This window comes from Malurus melanocephalus, unplaced genomic scaffold, assembly GCF_030028575.1.
Source record: "Malurus melanocephalus ecotype Western Australia unplaced genomic scaffold, MMel_1.1 scaffold_66, whole genome shotgun sequence".
NCBI lineage: Eukaryota > Metazoa > Chordata > Aves > Passeriformes > Maluridae > Malurus > Malurus melanocephalus.
This window is the reverse complement of record NW_026623298.1, coordinates 2,230,725-2,250,480: the sequence shown is the minus strand read 5'-3', so window position 1 is coordinate 2,250,480 and position 19,756 is coordinate 2,230,725. Positions and strand designations below refer to the sequence as shown.

At 43.1% G+C, this 19,756-nt stretch overlaps 2 protein-coding genes across 3 annotated transcripts; one reads left to right on the top strand and one right to left on the bottom strand.

Annotated features, from left to right (window-relative positions):
• Nucleotides 1-1,303: 1,303 nt before the first annotated feature.
• On the bottom strand, nucleotides 1,304-8,833 carry CLN5 (CLN5 intracellular trafficking protein). The gene is made up of 4 exons (XM_057366493.1): nucleotides 8,672-8,833; nucleotides 5,692-5,857; nucleotides 4,319-4,544; nucleotides 1,304-2,506 (listed from the first exon to the last, which is right to left on the bottom strand). The coding sequence occupies exons 1-4, from the start codon at nucleotides 8,776-8,778 to the stop codon at nucleotides 1,995-1,997; spliced, it is 1,011 nt and encodes a 336-aa protein (XP_057222476.1). The 5' UTR covers nucleotides 8,779-8,833; the 3' UTR covers nucleotides 1,304-1,994.
• A 4,752-nt stretch (nucleotides 8,834-13,585) lies between these two features.
• Nucleotides 13,586-19,689, top strand: LOC130573786 (glutamine amidotransferase-like class 1 domain-containing protein 3, mitochondrial). Of its 2 annotated transcripts, none has more exons than XM_057366495.1 (4): nucleotides 13,586-13,813; nucleotides 15,771-15,942; nucleotides 17,771-17,975; nucleotides 18,995-19,341. In XM_057366495.1, the coding sequence occupies exons 1-4, from the start codon at nucleotides 13,706-13,708 to the stop codon at nucleotides 19,119-19,121; spliced, it is 612 nt and encodes a 203-aa protein (XP_057222478.1). In that variant the 5' UTR covers nucleotides 13,586-13,705; the 3' UTR covers nucleotides 19,122-19,341. The 2 variants fall into 2 exon arrangements, with proteins under 2 accessions (XP_057222478.1, XP_057222477.1); XM_057366494.1 differs by lacking the exon at nucleotides 18,995-19,341 and adding an exon at nucleotides 19,377-19,689 and having other exon boundaries at nucleotides 13,594-13,813.
• The last annotated feature ends 67 nt before the right edge of the window (nucleotides 19,690-19,756 follow it).

Here is a 19,756-nt window from a genome sequence, read left to right as displayed (position 1 = left end):
CCCTATTTGAGAGAAGCAAAGAAAGTGAGAGCTCCCCAACCCATGTGCCCAGAAGGAATAAATAATGGCCTCAAAAGGAACTCATGTATGTTACATAAAGTGCAACTCCTACACTGATGATTGCTACCTTTAAACTGAGGATGACACACATGGCTGCATGGAGAAATCCCCACATCAGCGTCAGTGTGATCTGTGTGCTTGGTTCTGTGATCCTATTTACCCTTCAGAGCTCTGGGCCCTGGTTTGTGATGTTGAGGCTTTTTCCAGAGAAGACAGATAYGGGCTCAAGGATGTTCAGGATCTGAAAGTTATAAAAACATGCATGAATGAGAACGGAAGTTCTGTAGACTGGCTTGTTGCCCCTCTCTTGACTTCTCTAGAGCCTCCTCCATGACCTTCCTCGTGGTGCTATGTGGTGCTTGGCTGCTGGCTGGGTGAAACCATGACAGTATCTTAATCCAAAGCTGAGCTCAGTCACMAGGCTTGTGACTTCGACTAAAAACCTCAGTCTTTCTGTCTGAGGCAAAAGATGAAGTGTCACCTGACAGTGGAAGAGAGGTGTTCTCATCCCCTCATTCTTCTCACACTACCTCATGCTCATCCCACTACATGATAATGTTTACTAATTCAACTTATTGTAGTGACTTTAATTACTAATTCAACCAATTGTAGTGACTTTCTATATACAAGGTGAGTTTTCTGCCATTCTTATTATTTGAATCTAATCATTGTGTATTCCTCTGTTTGGCTGCAGCAGGCCATTAGCTTGATTCAAGCCAAATGAAACTGCAGAGTTGGGTTCCTGTGTTCCTGCCTGGCCACAAGMCAGCACTAACCTCTGCAGGAGCACTACTCATTCCACAGCTAGTTTGATTTTTTGGGTTTTTTTTTAAGTGAGCAATGAATAAGAGAGTATTATGCTGCTGCAGGTGGCTTCCAAAAAGCCAGCCGGCTTCTCTGGCTTTGGTCCCTTGGGTGTAAAGGGAACTAAGTAGTTGCCAGGCTGCTCTAAGCTGAGCCTGAAACAGGACTCGAGGGCAGCACAGTGGGCACAGCAGCACTACTGCAAACATCACTGCTAGAAAGAGGCTGCAATCACCTTTTACAGGCAGCTCTGTGACAAGCACAGATTTTTAACTCCCATGTCAAAACCCGCCCCCAAACCTTTCATATTAAGGTTTCTATGCTTTCTGAAGAAATTTAGAAGGAATRTATCTTGAGTTCCATGAAACTGACCCAGTTAAAGCTCAAGTAGACTTTAAGATAGGAGACTGGTAGAAAGAACACTGCAGTTATGCATCAGTCAACATCAAAACAGGCAGCTTGGCTTTTATCTGTGCTATAGAACACACATGAATCTGAGGAAGAGCCATCTGTATTATGTTTACAGTGCAGTTGAAGGAAGCAAAGTGGTGAAAAGGCACCAGCCATGCCATCTTCTGGTTACATTCACTGCCCCTTCCCACCCTGCTGAACACCTGGGAACAGTTCAGAGATCCAARCTGTACCCACCAAAGAGCTACAGAACACCAGTGTAAGGCACATGTTGAAGGAAATGGACATATCAAGATGCTCAGGCCAAGTTAGTCCTTGTAATGCTTGTGTCCCATGTCTGTTGGTGGCCAGCTGCTGTCTGCTGCCACGTGGCCAGAGATGTGGAGAGCACCTGAGACCAGAGCAGGCAGCTGCCTCCCCACTCCCCATGTGGCACTGCAGAGCTCAGCCAGAGGAGCCAGTGCAGTGTCCCTTCTGGCAGCAGGGGCCATGGTTACACTGAAGAGGGGCCAGGTCACAGATGCTGAAGCGTTCATGAATGTGTTATACAGGTAGTAAGAAAATAAAAGCACAGTCTTTCGCGTGGTTTAGCAAAGCCTTCCCAACACACTTTTTACAGTCAGTAGTGAAACATCAACCTGCTAACACCATCATGGTAGCGCCCCAAAATCCATAAGAATATTTTGCCATAAAGGCAAGTTTTGTTCTTCAGYAGGCAGTCACACACCAAAGGATGCTTTGCTTCCAACAGGCAAAGGAACCTCTTCATAAATTATTTTGAGGTAAGGGAACTTCATAGGTAAAAACCAGTATTCCAAGTTGTAGAAGAGGTAAAACTGATGATTCAAGATTACGCGATCAATTATTTTGAAAAGATCCACAAAAAACTCTCTGACTGTCTGATGAGGTTTAAATGGATTGTAAAAGTTTCTTATAGCTGCTGCCAATGTCTTGTTTCCTTGTGGTCCAAAAATAGATGTTTCATTCCCCAAATAAATAGGTTCTCCACTGTATAAAATTATGCTTGTATAGTTTGTTTGTATCTTCTTAAATACAGCTCCTAAGTCAGCTAGCTTCTGGTAGGTTCTCAGTATGAACTTGGAGCACTCATAAGAGTCAAACCATACTGTTGAATTTTTACCAGGACTTGCTTGAACTGTCCAGGTCTCATAGTAAATGCCAGTCTCATTGTCATATTTTACCCACTGTGCCATTTCATTAAACATGGTTCCTGTAAGAGATGAAATAAGTATTACAGCGACAGGGTAACAAATACAGGACTCAAAATATTTTCCATCTATTTCAAGTTTCACCTCCCTCCCTTGCAAAAGTTTACCTACATTACCTCGCCATACACAGACACAAGGCTTAGGTTGGAAGGGAAAGAGAGAACCCACTGAATAAACTACATTTACATGCAAGTTATTTAAAACATGATTTTTTTTTTCTGACCCTTTTCCTGCTACTATGCCAGAACATCCAAACATCAGAGAATTGTAACACTTCTCATTTTGCTTTATCCATGCAGACAAACAGCGCAGGTAGTCCACAGGAGAYGCTGGCAAAATGCTCACCAGAGCAACAAGCATTTCTGCACTTCTTCAAGTTTTAACTAAATTCAAAAATTCAGAGCAGAAATTTCCATGTCTCTTCATAAAAGAGACACACTTAGACACCCTGCTGTTTTAGCAGCTCCTCAGCTGGCAAAGCTAAATTCAGTGGAATGTAAGAGCAGCAAAATGGGATGCTTTTTTGCCTGCTCTCTGAAGAAAGCAAGTTCAGCTCATGATGCTGTTCACCTGCACTTGCATCCAGTCACCCTCTTTCACAGCAACTTTCAGATTCCTACTCAAATTCAGACAACAGGAAACTCTTAGAGATGCTACTTCCCTGTAAGTTTCATGGAAATGGGAAGCAAGAGGCAAGGAGGACTGTAACAATGCCTCCACCAAGCAGCAGCATAACCTCAGCCTTCTTAGACCTCAAATAATCCACACAGAGAGGAAGCATGACAAGTTCCCCARCTGTATGAAAATATTTAACTCTGCATCCATACGAAAGAATGCAACCGTATTAGGCATCAAGTACTTTAGTCATGAACTACAAACTCACAGGAAAGTAGCTCCACTTCATTGTCTGAAGAAGTTAGACAATGTCTAGAATTTCTTAGCAGCACTGGATAGATTACGCAGAGACTAAGGCCAGCAAAGCTGCTAAGGGTGGAATTCAGYACACACAAAGCATCACATCACACAAGCTGTAAGCTGACTATCCWCTGTGCCTTGTACACTACACTAAGTTCAAAGAGTAAATGATTTTGGTCACAGAAAATGTAACTCTCCAAGTCCTCAGTGAACTGAGGACTGTAAGTTATTCACTCTATTGCTAGAGAAATCAATCAGATTTATTTAAATGACCTTTTCATTTTAGGATTGCAGTGTTCAGTACATACCCAGAAGCTCTTCTGGTGATCACTCATGTATTTTCAGGTATAAGTTCTAGGTTTGTTCTACAACATACGACAAAGACCTGCTCCTATATTCCTATACTCATACTACCTTATACTGGGGACATTTTCACAGTTTTTGACACATAATGGGGGTGAAAGAAATAGAGATTAATATTTTTATAACTTTGAGACTGTTGCTAAATATGCCTTATTTGTTTGCTCAATAATGAACATGTTTTCAACAGTTTTTCTGTCTCAGCGGTCATCTGCCACTTCACAATAGAAGGTTTTGTTTTTGTGAAGCAATGTGGAAAGAGTCCATAATGACTCTGTATAAGCTGTTTTGTTATTTTTATACTCAAGAGACTCAAGTGTTTTTGCACAGAAACACCAAATGACTCTCACTTAACAACTCTCCAACTGCTCAAAAGGCACCAGCCTCATACCACTTTTTGTATTAGAGTGTTTGAAATTAGCATCAGTGACTAACACTGCAAATAACCTACCGAACATAAATTTAAAGATACTGCTTTACGAAAGACAAGGCTGACTCTCTATTTTGTATTAACATTATCAAAAGCATCTAAAATCTACCTGATATTGTGGTCACAAGAACTAAAGTTCCATTTTCCTTCCAGTGTGCATCATCTATTCCTTCATAGAAGCAGGCAGCTCCCTGATTACACCAGAAAGGTGCATCCATGCCAGGCCGCAGATGTGGGAATGTGCAGTTCCCAAGTTGGAAGAGCTCATACCACTCCATTGTGTAGTTTTTGCCTGTTAGAGAGCTCTTGAAACCCACAGCATCATGCATAATTTTCTGGAAAAGAAAAAAATAAACAAACCACCAGAACTTTGATTTTRTAACAACTTCAGCTTGACCTGTCCAGAAGGTAAGATGCTCAGGAGCTGTTCTGTAACAGGGTAAGAAGAGGAGAAGGAGTTCCTATAATACCTTGAATTCAGTAACACCAAAGCACAACACACTAGATTGCATGACACACTTTCGTCAGAGCAATCAYGCTGTCTCAGTGGTTGTCTATCCATCCATTATAAATTCTGTCACTTGGAGGCAGATACTCAGTGGAGCTCATCATCAAGATTCAAGCTGACTTTTGAATCCTTGACCTCATGGGGTGTCAGAGAAATAAAGAGCAGAACCAAGCTACCTAAACCAGATCTTGCTAATGAATGCCATAAAAGGAATGAGATAAGTATTTTGTTTAAAAGCTGTATAGTAAAAACATAAATCCATATTTAGTTAACAACCAAGATATCAGTATGTGAATCTATTTCCATTTTTGACTGTTTGTGCTTGGTTTTGATTCCTTAACATTTCTTCACTGATTAGGAATCATGCTTTGAAGATTAATTTTGCTATTGCTGTAATTATAAATATTACTAAAGCTGAGACTCTTTCATATTTGYATGACTCCATGAATAGAGACTTCAATTCCACACTGATCATAACACTCAAGAAAGAACTGTAAAAGCAAYTGGCTTCTCATGATCCAGCATTCTCACATCTGTCCGCTCCTGAGAGATATCAGTGTCCAAGCAAATATGTGAGTTTTTAACCGCAGAAAAGTTAATACACTAAGCAACTTATTTTATCTAGGGAGACAAATGAAAGTATTTTCTTGATGCAGTAACAGCACAGAAGAAAAGAGACCCAAGACATAATGGCGTGCATGTACAAAACACTCAATATGCAGCCACATGGGGGAACATGTTCAAACCCACCAACAGTGCTGTTCATGCTGCTCTTGTCTTTGGCTGAGCTAAATCCTCTACATTTTGTTTGAAACCTAATGGTCTTTGAGTATCTTTCCTACAGACAGCCTAGCTTGTGTGCTCTTATATTCTTCCATCCAAGCATATCCTGACCTTAAAGCTCCCGTTCTTGATACCTGCTGTTAAATTCAGCTTAATTTGTCACTATARCTTTGTTAAAAACATCACCTTACCAAATGTCCTAGTAGGCTCCCATACTTGAATTCCCACACTGGAGCCTGTAACCGATACACTTCAATGACATCGTCGTCTTTCATAGCMGGAATGGCAGAGCCAGTGGGACAGAAGGTGTAACGAGCTTGGCAGTAAGGATCAGTCTTTGGACGGAAATCAAAGCGCCTGTGTTGAGAAACAGAAGCACAGAGGATGATGAGCACGGCCCTGCAGCTGGAGTAACTGTCATAGCTTTCTGTGGGGGGAGGCTTCAGTTTGCAGCAGCCCCAGAGGCAGATTCTGTGATTCAGGCATTGCAACACTTGGAGTTCACAAGTTCATAAGGTTGCTGGGGTGCACATCTGCAGAAACAAGACTTCAGGATTTAAGGCTCACAAATGCAAGTCACACTGTACTGATAGTGAAGAAATGGAAATAATGCAGATTAACAAGGGTGACATACTCCACAAAATCAGAGACAGACAGATGCTGGGTAAAAGAYAGTTTGAGATGTGCCTCAAAACCACTCTCCTGACAATTTACTTATACAGGGATTAACCAATATGTTCTTACTATTCTATAGTAAGAGGTCCCCAGATGAAGCTATTTTGACTCTGCCAMGATCAGAAAAAAAATTAACCCCTCTATGCTAATTTAGATAAAAGAGGTCTAACGACCTAGCTAGGATCATCATTTCCATTTCATTCCTATTAGATCTCAAAAACTGAAGACCTGACCCACTTACTTATCACACTGCACACAAACAGCAAAGAACCTTTTTGACAAGTGTGTGGGGTTTGTGTGGCCAGCTTTTGGTAGCAGGGTGGCTACATGGATGGCTTCTGTGAGAAGCTGCCAGAAGCTTTCCCCCTGTCAGGCAGAGCCAATGCCAGCCAGCTCCASSATGGACCCTGCACTGGGCAGGGCTAAGCTAATCAGGAATGATAGTAACAACTTTGTGATAACAGATTTAAGTAGGAGAAAAACGTTATTAAACACATCTAACTGAGGCCAGAGAAGAGCTGAGTGAGAATATGTGAGTGGAATAGCCCTGCAGACACCAAGGCTGATGGAGATKGAGGRGGAGGAGCTGCTCCAAGTGCTGGAGCTGAGATTCCTCTGCAGCCCGTGGTGCAGACCATGGTGTGAAGCAGCTGTGTCGCTGCAGCCTGTGRAGAAAACCCATGCTGGAGCAGGTRGATGCCTTAAAGAACACTTTGAACCCATGGAGCAGGCTTCAGACCAACTGAGAGAGAAGCCCACACCGGAGCAGGCTTCCTGGTAGGAAAAAGGTCCAGGAACACTAAAGAAGTTCATGGAAAACCGTCTGCTGTGCAAGGGACCCCATGTTGGAGTAGGGGAAGGACTCGTCTCCCCAAGCAGCAGCAGGAACAACATCTGATGAAATGACCATGACTCCCATTCCCCATCTCCCTGCACCACTAGGGGGAGGAGGTAGAACCTGGGAAGGAGAGAGGTATGGGGCAAAAGTGTTTTTAAGATTTATTTTACTTCTCACTRCTGTGCTCTGATTTTGTAAGTAATCAATTCAATTAATATCCCAAAGCTGAGTCTGTTTCGCCTGTGACAGTATTTCATGAGTGATCTCTCCCTGTCCTTATCTCAATCCATGAACCTTCTSCTGTATTTTCTTTCCCCTGTCCACTTGTGGAGGAGAGTGATAGAGTAACTTTGGTGGGCACTTAGCATCCAGCCAGGATCAACCCACTACAAGTCCTCCTCTCCCAATTTCGTTTAGAGTCACTCCCTGTATTTCACTTAAAACAAGGTTCCTATATGCCTGTTACCAAGACAAATTGGCATGCTCAGCTTGTCCAGATCTTGCTTGGTTAGCCTGAGAGTCTAACACTCAGTTGCCCAGGGCTACTTACAGAAATACCCCAGCTGTGAGATGACTCAAGGACACAGGACTTCGTGAGCAATAGCAAGGCCTGCAGCCCAGCTGAGATATCACCAATTTTCCCTAAGGACTTCTTTCCCAAGTTTGCTGGGGACTCCAGCACATCTGCCTTTATTTTGTCCTGGGGGAAAAGGAAAAAAAGGCCCCAAGCCCCAGCGAGTATGTCTGAAGAAAGAACACACAGAAAACAAAGATTCAGGCCAAACACACATTCGAGTCCTGTTTCTGGACTGCACATTTCACATTTTCAGCTCCTCCTTGCACTGCACCTTGCATGTAACAAGAAGGTAACAAGCATATTAAGAAGCACAAAAATCCCACATTTCTGAGCATTTCACACCAAAAGGTTTGTACTCCAAATATGACCATCCCAAGACCCAGTCTTGCTACTAGTGAACTTGCTGGAAAATCCCAACAACTCGTGACTACAAGATCAGCTCCTTCAGCCATCACCTGACGCAAATTTAACTTCTGGAAATTATGCAACAGGCTCTCAAAATTTCAGGTGCGCATTATWAAATAACAGTTAAACATTGATAACTACTCCCTTTACAAACAGCAAGCCCGCACAAAATACACAATCAAGCGTAGCCCTTCTTCTGAAGGGGCTCATTTCCCCGGCACAGTCACAGCTGTCGCTATTTTCATGCCTCAAAGTGCAGTCTCCTGCTGTCCCCAACAGCACCAGGACTTCTGCCACTCAGGCAGCTCTGGAGCAGCGAACGGGGTTTTGCACCGTTTTATTTATCATGGARAGAAGTATGACGTTAAGTTAAATTWAAAAAATAAAACAACCCGTACCCTGAGTTCCTCATCAKCGCCTTTTCTGCGGGCATTAGGAAGCATGTTTAGAGGCGGGCAGTCATTCCCGGGTACCAACCCTACCGCTGCTGAGACCAAACGCGAAGCTCTCGGCCTGGGATGGCACCACCGCTCCCTTGGCGAGCCAAATGCCGTGTAAATGACCAACACCCCACGATCAAAAAGGAGAAGCTTTTCGCGGCCTTTCCAGTCTGATACACCGAGAAGCAGAGGAAGCGCAGCGACGGCGGCCCGGCGAGGCCTCCCGCGGCACTCACCTGTAGGGCACGGGCCAGCGGAGCCCGCCCGCCACACGCAGCCCCCACACCGCCAGCAGCAGCAGCAGCAGCGGCGGCAGCAGCCCCGAACAGCGAGCGGAGCCCATGGCGGAGCCAGAGCCGGGCCCGGAGCTGCGGGGGAAGCGGCGGGGCCGGAGGAGGCCGGGCTGGAAGGAGCCGCCCCCGCKCCCGCCCACCGTGCCGGGGAGGCCGGCGGGGCCCGCCGAGCCTGGGCCTGGCCGGACGGGGGTGCTTTTCCTGCTTCTCTCTGGGGAAACCAGCTGTGTGCCGAATTGTCCCCCCAAAAACGTCACCCGACTGTCTTTTCTGTCGTTTCACGCATTGCTTTGGTGACGCTTTAAGGCTGGCGAAGGGTCTGGAGTGCAAGTCCGCTGAGGAGCAGCTGAGGGAACTCGGGGTGTTTAGCCTAGAGAAAAGGAGGCTTATGGGGAACCTTACCAGGCTCTACAGCTCCATGAAAGGAGGTTGTACTAGGTTAKGGTCGGCCTCTTCTCCCAGGCAACCAGCGACAGGACGACAGGACATAGTTTTAAGCGGCACCAGGGGAGGTTTAGGTTGGACATTAGGAAGACCTTCACAAAAATGGTGACTGGGCATTGGAATGGAYTGCYCAGGGAGGYGRTGGAGTCATCRTCCCTGGAGATGTTGAAGGAGACACTGAGAAGGCACTGAGTGTCATGGTAGAGCTGACGTGGAGGTGTTCAGTCCCCGGCTGGACTCAACGATSTCAGAGGTCTTTTCCAACCTAACTGATTCTGTGTTTTTGTCAAAGACACATCAAGCCCCCCATTTTCACATCCAGAACCTACAGAGAGGGGGGGCTTCTTAATCTGGCCCTGGGATGATGATGTGAGGCCTCACCAAAGGGCAGAGAGGCTTTTGCTGTGATAAAGCCTGTAACCCTGAGCCTCTTCAGGCTGCCATGAGGTCTTGGCTGAAACTTTTCAGTGCTTCAAGCTTAGTTGGTATATCTGTCGCCCCTTTCAGAACACTTACTCAAATCATAACCCATTATGGCAATCATATGGCAGTTTATTCTCTTGTCTTTATGATAATGTGTTAACYATCTTTCAGATGAACTATGAGAAACTGAAGAGAGGTTTGCCAACAACATCCTTGCAGAAAACACAGCTTTTTCCAGTTCTGTAAAGTTCAAAACTGACTATGCTGGTGTCAGAGTCCAGTAGGCTAAGTTTGGTAGTTGGCATCCACAGTGAAAACATTGGCGTATGTTATTCACTGGGTAAATAATAACTGTGCAGTGGACTTTTGACTGTCAGGAGACAGAAAAATATCCCTGCTCATTGCATATGAGCCCCTAAAGAACAATCAGTTCTCTAGCCAGCACTATGCTAGGCTGTATATTCAAACAAAATTGCAGGTGGAAAATCCTGTATCCTTCATAAAAATGCAGGAAATGCAGCTGAATATCAGCTTCAGTAATACTGGGGTTACTAAAGGTGTTCAGAAAACCTTAAAACTTTTAATTACAGCAACATTTCTGTATCTCACTTCCCTGCTACCTGATTCTATAGTGCTTATCTTTAAAATCCATGCCATTCATCATTATACATTAATTTAATGCATGCTTACATAATCTATACATACTTATTCTTCTGTATTCTCATTTTTATCTCATTTATGTCAATTGTGTCTGAATTAAGGTAAAGCTCTGGTTTCATTTGTCAGAAAAGAAAGTGTGCCAGTAATAATGAATGTTTCATAGCTTGAGTGTAGTACAATGTGTCCAGTCTTTCATCCGTTCAAAAAGATATATGTTTGTTTGGCATTTAGACATAATTTATATATAAACATAATTCCTAGTGCTAGAGATTTTAATGTGTAACTCTGGAAGTGCTTTATGAAATGAAGGAAGGATAATTTATCCCTTTTATGAAACCAGGATGCAAGGGAGTGAAATGACATAATGAAGGTGCCATGACTGCTCATTAGCCAAACTAGAAATGCAGTATGAACAGGTTCTTAGTCCTGGCTCAYGTATGTTTACAGAAGGGATTATTAAATCTCTAATATGTGAATGCTGAAGGTGTTGTGGTGAATGACTAAGTTGGCAAAGCTCTTGGTTTTTCTCCTTTTTTTCTTTTTTTAAATTTATTTATTTATTTATTTTAATAACATTTTTGTATCTCACTTCATTACATCCTGCTGGAAACTTTTGCAGCAAGGTAATCTTTTTTGTTTTTGTTTTTTTTTTTTTTTTCTCATGCAACCTAAGTCATGTTGTGAACATAGAAAACAAATCACTAATACATTTATGAATAAATATACTTCAGCTAAAAAGCTCACATGTCAGCAAGTTAAGTCAGCCACTGTCTAGTTTATTATGCAGAAAGATGTCAAATTCTCCATTATAAGCCCACAGAGCTGATCTGCATCTTTGTCCAGTAACAGGCTTTGAGGAAATACTGAGACTGGCTACAAAGATCAAGTTCTAGAGCTGACACGATTCCTAAATTTTTCTAATTTCCCAGAGTATTTTCACTGATTACTGAAAACAAAACATTTTCCTGAAACAACAAATACTGTTGGTGATTTCCTATTATAAATCAGTAGCTTCTCCATCTTTACCCTTGACATGGACAGGATGGAGGGAACTGAAAGAAAGGGGAAAACAAACCCTACTGCTTCAGCCAGAAGTTGTGGTTTTGAACAGATAGTTTGGCTTTGAACATGTACGTGAGTCATCACACTGTAAGTCACAGCAAAGAGGCTGTTGCACCTGAAGTAACAGCCCCTGTCTCACAAAAACAGTCTGCTCTGGATGGTGCTTACACCACAGCCACACATCTCCCAGCCTATGCATACACTGGCCATATGCCATTCTGTAGGAAAGTCAGTTATATATATGGATCACAGCAGATAAAACTACACATCTGGCAGCTTTACTGCTCACAGGGTTGTTTTTTATCCCACTCACTGCCATATGTTAGCTATTGAGTCAGTTGGCTGCAAACTGGGAAATACAAACATTACCTGAAGTCACACTGAAGCTGCTCTGAAAGACAGGAATTCATCAGTCAGAGGCACAATCTCTGCCTTTGAGGGGTAAGAAAGGAATCTTGAGAAAAAGAGCCAGAAACAGGGCTCCTGTGCACCTACACTCTGCTACATAGCCTGGGATTCCAGCTGAACTGTGAGCTGGGATGGGAGAAAGYCATGTCTTTTCCTACAGGAAGGGGGAATGACTTTGTGACTGTGTAAGGTACTTCTAAAAGTTCCCTCAGGACCTCCTTGATCCTGACAGCTGACAGGATGAGGGCTGAGCWCAGGGCAGATGAGCAGCCCAGTAACTGTTTGGGATCACAGGGCACCTCCTGCTTGTCTGTCAGCTAGGAGGCAGGCGATGGAAATTATTTCCTTCCAAATTGGAATTCCAGGGGGCGCTGYTGAAGCCTGAGAGAGAAGATGAGGGTTGGGATAAGGATGCAGATGAAGTTCATCACCAGTTTTAAACTGAGATGAACCCTCTGGGATTTACCGCAGTGTAGGGATAAGTGAACTGATGAGTCAGTTGGATGMAGCCTATGAAATACAAAGAGCTATCCAAGTCAAATTTAAGCCAACAGCTGTTGTCAGGCAAMTAAGGTGATTCAAAACAGGATTTTCACCAGAGAAAACATCTTTCTMAAATCCTTGGCAGTAGGAAAAGGGTTGGGGTCCAGGATGGAGCTGGAGCTATGCTGTAGCATAGCTCAACCCTAGGAGTCAGAGTGTGGGCTGTGGTGCAGATGGAGCTGAATCCCTACATTAATTTGGAGTAAACATTGCCCAGCAGACAGGAGTTTGCCCTTCAGCAGGGAATTTCTCTATCTTGGCCCTGTCCTGTTCCAGAATCTCTCTATCCATCATYCCACACAGATTCACAACCAATCAGTATTCAACTGAATTAATTTTGCTACAGCAAAAGGCTTTGCTTTCAAATGTAATTTTTGCTCCTCCCCATCTACTCACTGTGGTACCTTCTGCAGAAAACCCATACTCCAAATTTTTGGAATATACTCTCATTTTTCTACAAGATCCAGATTTTCAGCCCTCYGGTGCAGTTTTCATTATTAAGCCCAAGTTTCTTTTTATTATAAGAGAGGCAGCTCATGAAAAATTAGTAATGSAGACATGAGAGATCCTACTAAAACTCAGTACAGCTGATCCCTGGTGTAGCATTTGTGTGCACAGTCCTAAGGAGGAGAAATGGGATGCATTCATTTCCTTTGGTTCACTACTGCTATACCTTAGGGACTAAGCTGGAAGTTGGTGAAAGAAGAAAGGTTGGTTTTCTAAAAAAACTCTGGTACTCCTGGTAACATGGAGCAGCTCCTTAGAACTCAGCATGATGTTAAGGAAGAAAATGTAGGTGGATCTGATGCATGAGGTGTCCCTGAAACAAACAGCAGCACGACCCAGCAGGCCTCATACCAAACTCCACTATTTTATTTTTTTTTTTTTTTTTTTCTCCACTACAATAATTCATATTTAGTTTAGCTGCTGATGTATATTTTCATAGGTTGTTACATAAAACTCCAATGTAATAAATTTATGTTATAAACAAAGCAATTTGGAACTCAAATGTCATTACACCATTACATCCCTACGCGTAAAACAAGCCCCCAAAATGAAAACCACCTCCTAGATATCCCCCTGGGGCTCTGCGAGACCCTGCAACTTTGGAACTGGGGACGAACACGCACGTCCTACAGCACTCCAAGGGTCACCGTGCGGCACCAGCACACCACAGCCTTGCCGAGGGGCGCAGGCCAGGCCGAACATGAGGCTGAAAATACGTCTGAGTCTATTGTATTTAACACTAAAGACACATGCCCTTTGTTTTCCAGATTTCCTCATCGACTTTCCGGCCCGCGGCAGACGGACACGGCGGCGGAGCGCGGGGGCGCAGGCGCGGCAGGAGCAGGAGGAGGAGCAGGAGCASGGACGGTGCTGCCAGGACCGGGCCCGCCGCCTGGAGCAGCCCCTTCCCGGGCCTGAGGAGCGGCTGCCATGGGCAAGCGGGTGGCGCTGGTGCTCGCCGGCTGTGGCGTGTTCGATGGCAGCGAGATTCACGAGGCATCGGCGGCGCTGGTGCACCTGAGCCGCGGCGGCGCGGAGGTAGCGGGGAGCGGCGGGGTGTGTGTGTGTGTATGTTTATGTGTATACATACGTGTGTGTGTGTGTGTATGTTTATGTGTATACATACATGTGTCTCTGTGAGTGTGTATGTGTGTGTGTAAGACCCAGCGTGGGCTGTATTTGACGCAGCAGCCGAGTGTCCCCTCCCTCCTTGGCCGTACCCCCAGCCCTGGCTCCCGCTGTGTGTGGCACCGCAGCCCYTCCCAGTTCGCGATGTTCCCTACGCCGCCCCTGCGCACTACAAACCCCGTTCAGCCATAATCTCGCTCCTTTTGTGGCTCCCTTCCCTGTTTTATTCACCCCCGCCCAAAGACCTGGCCCCCTGACAGGAGCTGAGGTCGCAAACAGGCAGCTGGACAGGAGAAGACTGAGAGATCTCATTGATACCACTAATTTACAATACTAAAAGTCACGCCTACAGGTCATAAAAAAAACCCCTGCCCATGTGAACACCCAGAGCATGCGTAGAAGTTAGCTGGAGTTAGAAAACTTGTACGGAATTACTAGCTGATGGTAACAGATGGGCTGCACTTAGAGAACTACTAACTCTGAATTTCTGTGTGCAGACAATGGCACAGTAAGTCYGGTGGGTGTRCTTGATTTGTGGAATACCACCGAACACCCAGGCTTGCAGGACTCTGAAAAAATTAATCRGTGTCTCTCTTGAGTRTGTAATTATTGCCTTGTCTCACACCAGGTGATGAATCCAATTTTGTGGGCAAAAGTGCCAGTGATGCCCAGTGACAGGACRAAGAGCAATGGCCATAAATGAAAACACAAGGAGTTTCATCTCACTATGAGAAAGAACTTTATGTTGAGGGTSGCAGAGCACGAGAACAGRCTGCCCAGGCGSTCRTGGAGTYTCCCTCTCTGGAGACATCCAAAACCCASCYGGATGCATTCTTGTGTAACCTGYTCTAGGTATCCCTGCCTGGTCAGGGGGGTTGGACCACATGATCTCCTGAAGTCCCTTCCAATCCTAACAATTCTGTGATCATGTGAACCCAGGAGCAAGGAGCAGCTGGAGACCTGCCTCTTCTCTGGCTTTGGGGAGCTGAGGATAGGTTAAAATTCTTTATCTTCCTTCTGATAGCTTTTGCAGCCCTCACTGGGGTTCACTTGCTTGTTTTCTACTGCCTGTTTCTGGGCTCTCTTTGGTAATGTGGGACTTGTCAGAGAGGCTTGGGCCAGGACACACTGATGTACTTTGGTCCCATCTGTGGCTTCAGATAGAATAAGGTGGTCATTTTGTGTAGCCACATTCAGGTGTYTGATGGTAACAACAGCACCCTCATATTTAGCACAAAATTGCCATCTCTGAGAAGTTTTCAAAGGAAGCTTCAAAACAGACAGAAGGAAACAGCCCCTGTGGAACACCTGTCACAGAGCATCACATTCTGATGCAGTGTTTCCCTTTTGTGTCTAGCCAAAATCTGTTCTCCTGTGTTTCATTCACCCTTTCTGCTGCTGGTGTTTTAGGACAGCTGGTAACTCTAATGTTTGCTCTAGAAAATGCTTGTAAAATTTGCATCTTTAACTTTTTTATGTCAATTTTTTTTAGCACTTTCATCCCATAAGAGTTAAGAGCAACCTTTYTTCAAAGTCAGCTGTACATCCAGTTGGGCTGCTGCTATAAATTGTGGTGTCCTGTTTGTCCTTGGTGTTAACTGCCATGGCAGTATTAGCAATGTTGGCATAAGAATGCCCTCCTGTCAAAATGCTGCAGGAACAGGATGGGGAGAATGGCTGTGTTTACCCATCCTAATATATCCTATGTTACTTTAGATATTTAAGATGCTGAATTTATCCTGTGACATTCACTTAACTTGCATAAGAGGTTTCAGGGGCAAAACCTATTTTCATTAAATGATCTTTATTGTGAYCAATGTGTATGAGTTCTGTTTACATTCACAGAATTGCTTCATCTCTCTTCTAGGTGAAGATATTTGCCCCCAATATTGAGCAAAGGGATGTAGTCAATCACCTAAAAGGAAGTCCAGCAGAAGAGAAGAGAAATGTGTTAGTTGAAAGTGCCAGGTTGGCAAGAGGAAACATTCAGGATTTGGCTGAACTGAAAGCTAGTGAATTTGATGCTGTCATTTTCCCTGGTAGGTGTTACAGAATAACAGTATATTCTGAGCTAGGAGTGACCCACAAAGGTCATGGAGTCCAACTCTCAAGTGAATGGCCCATATAGGAATTGAGCCCACAACCTTGGTGTTGCTAGCACCATGCTCTGACATCTGAGCAAATTTTTTTAAAGAAAATTATTTGTGATTTTTTTAACTCAATGTATTTATTGATCAATGATTCACCAGGTTAAAAATACCAGAGGACTCTTTTGATTTTAATTTATGCATCACACCATTCCTTCTTTCTAAAGGTTGTGAAAACTTCACTACTTACTTGTGGACAAGAACACTGACCAGAATACAAAAAAGGGTCAGAACTTGGTTACATTACGATGCCTTAATTTTAGGGCCTCTGAAAACATCAGCAGAATAGCAGGTTGCCAAATAGATTATATTCCATATCAGATGTGAGTACATTTTGTTTTAATTATGTATCCACTCAGCTGCTGATCAAGTTATACTAAACATGTTTATGGATAATTTTTTATTTAGAGACCACAAAATCACCTTCCAGATGGAGGTAATTGTAATAACTTTTAGAAATTAATAAACTGGAGCATCACGAGGAAATCGTGACTTGCTGCAGATCTCTTTCCAGAATATTCATAGCACTGTTAAATACTGCCTTCATAATTTGGCCTAAGTGTTAAATTTGAAGTTTTCWCACTGTTGAAAGGCCAGCAGAGGGAGTATGTGTATAACAGAGAAACCAACCTGCCTGCACTGAAGGCGAGTGGTTGATGTCAGGGCTGATCAGGAGGGAGTAGAGGTTCAGGGATGTTTTCCACGTTAATTTCATGCTGTTATAACCCAGGCTCGGGGGGTTGCTGTAATAACTGTTAGAGGGAAACAAACCCTATTAAGTTTGAAAATTAAAATCTTACCTCAGAGATTTCAGATAACACTTGGAAGTAAGCAAACCAGGAAAGGAAAAATATTAAAAATGCAAAGCTTCTTGATGTCTGYTGAAATACTTGTGGAAATTTCCATATGTTTATTGTAGAAAAGTTGATGTCGTGCACATTCCATATGGAATAATCTTACTTTGATTATTCTGATGGTTATAAATCTAGCAAACAAAGGAGCTGTAAAATACAAATTGCTTATACAATTAGATGAAGATTAAATGCACCTAAAGGATTGTTAAAACTAATTTATAGAAAGACAGATCAGCTCTATTTTTAATAGGAAATTATGTTATCTTTCACAAGTGTTTGTGTCTTAGAATATCATATATAATGTCCATTTTATGTAAAATCCCTTTTGTTTTTATTGTATTAATCTCTTTTTTTTAAAGTTCAAAAATAATTCTAGGGAAGAAGAAAAGCTCTACTAGAACTGCTTAAGTATGAARGTAAAACTTGAGAGTTCACTACTGTAGAGGGTCAAATCATGGTTTGCATTACTCCCATGAATTCCATACTTGTGCTTTTAACTAGTATTGGTCTTTCTTCTAATCCCTCTTCCTTATTGAGGAGTGCATAACAGATGGTGCAGCAGTTCTAGTGACTAGTAAAGGAATGTGAGGTTTCCTGTTYGTCTATTTGTTGCTTTTTGAAACAAGATTAAACTTTCTGGCCTATGTATGGTATAAAAAAGAGTGCAGTTAAACTTGTAACATTGTAAACTCATCATTTAGAGGTTACAGTTACATTGTAAAGTTTTCAGTACAGTAACTTAASAATCCCACAGATACAAAGATTATGTTATGAGAAAGAGCTTCTCTTTGGTATCAAAGTTAATGGCTTTTAAGGCACTAGCCTTACATTTGAGCTTTTTGGTTTTGTGGTTTGTTTTTTTTTAGGTGGTTTTGGTGTAGCAAAGAATCTGTGTTCCTGGGCTGTAGATGGCAAGAATTGTACTGTCAACGAGCATGTGAACTCCACACTCCAAGCCTTCCACAGTGCTAAAAAGCCCATTGGTTTGTGCTGTATATCACCAGTTTTGGCAGCCAAAGTCTTTCCTGGCTGTGAGGTTACCGTCGGTCAAGATAAAAATGTAGATGGAAGGTAAGAAGCAAATGGATRGAAATKATTTACATGGGAATTAGAATTAGGRAATAGGTTTATGTGCAAAAGTCTCTTTGGTACCAGTAAACCTGGGAGAACTTAGTTACTTTTAAGAAAAATTAGGGACAGTTTTCACTTGCATAATAGTAGTAGGCACATAASTCTCAGGACAGAGTGGATCCATGAGGTCAGGTAACCTGTGGTGCTACTGCCAGAAATACACTGATCTCTGATACCATAGAATAGTTTAGCTTGGAAAACACCTCTGTGACAGTCAAGTCCAACCATTAACCCAGCACTGCCARGTCTCCACTAAACCATGTCCTTAAGTGCCACATCTCCCTGTCTTGTACATGTCTCAGATGTTCTATGATAACATTTACAGATGCAGAGCAATTAACAGTGAAAGCTCTAGGTGTTGTCACCTCTGGCCTTAGCCRTCATTCTATGAGCCACCTTTATTGCACAGTGTGAGGGCACATGAGTCACATGAGTCACTTGAGACAGTTGCATCTGTCAGTCCTAAAAGGGACAGAACAAGTGGCTTATAGGATCGTAGCAGTACRGACATGCTGGGACCAGGGATATCAAGTTATTTTTTCCTGTTTCATTCATGGCAGTTGAGTRATGGAGTGCAGGTCATCCTAAGCAAGATCTGGAATTTGTTTACCCAATGCCTATGAAGGCCATGATTCATCTTGCAAATGTGCAAGTGAAGAGYGGGTGTTTGGCCAGCTGGCATTCAAAGACTTGGTGGCCTGTGGTAATTTGAGTGGCTGCTTAGATTGCGTCTGTGGGCTTTTGTCTGCTCAGGGATTTTTAATAAAGTTTTTCTGGTGGAGTGGTTTGGGGCCAGTTTAGGGGAGGCAGATGAGARCAGGGCCTGGCAGAAGTCAGTGCTGCTGCAAGAACTGTCAGCTCCCAATAAAACTTCTGAATGAAATTCATTAACAGCAGYAGTGAGGGATTGCATCTGTTCCTCCCTTACCAGAAGGAAAAAATAATCAAAATCTCTACAGAATCCCAGAGGAACACCTTGCATGGAGGAAAGTTGGAAAAAGTTGCAAGTTCAGCTGTCTTCTCTCTCAGACTTTTGAGAATCAGTTGGTATCATATGCACTTGGTATTATCTTCCAAACCTACTGAAAGATTGTTAAAAACTGTTGTACCTTCTGACATATTGTGGTTCTGCATTTCACACCTTGCTTACRAAGGTATTAGATCACTTGATGTGTCCATAGAGGATAGGAAAATCTGWCAGGAGCAACTTCTTTAACTCCCTTGTCATCATCAGCTAAAGAGTCACGTAGATRTTACTGTAGTTCTCTCATTCAAGATCCGTGTGCAGAATTTTATGGCTGTATCATCTCTTTATGTTAATTAAAGTCTTTTTATTTACAGATTTCCTGATGCTGAAACGGCATCTGCTATAGCAGAGCTTGGATGTAAGCACATTTGCAAAAATGTAAATGAATCCCATGTGGATAAAGCCAATAAAATAGTTACTACCTGTGCTTTCATGTGCAAGGCTCCTCTGCATGAAATCTTTGATGGAATTGGAACAATGGTACAAGAAGTCCTGAAACTTGCTTGACTAGAAGCATACAGACTTCTGCAAGGAAATCAGTGTAGCTAAGCATAAATATTTAGCCTCCTTTGATTGAATTAATAAAATAATRCAACTGCTAAACTTCACTGTTCCTGGTTTGTTTGGTGTGGCAGTTTTTTAAATGTTTTATACATCAAGGGGTTACTTCTGAGTGTAACCTATTTATTTCTTT

Excerpts from the sequence above, each read along its gene's own strand:
- LOC130573786 (XM_057366494.1), top strand. The coding sequence starts at position 13,706 with ATGGGCAAGCGGGTGGCGCTGGTGCTCGCCGGCTGTGGCGTGTTCGAT. Across the intron at positions 13,814-15,770 it reads TGAGCCGCGGCGGCGCGGAG|GTGAAGATATTTGCCCCCAA; the intron begins GTAGCGGGGAGC and ends TCTCTCTTCTAG. Across the intron at positions 15,943-17,770 it reads TGATGCTGTCATTTTCCCTG|GTGGTTTTGGTGTAGCAAAG; the intron begins GTAGGTGTTACA and ends GTTTTTTTTTAG.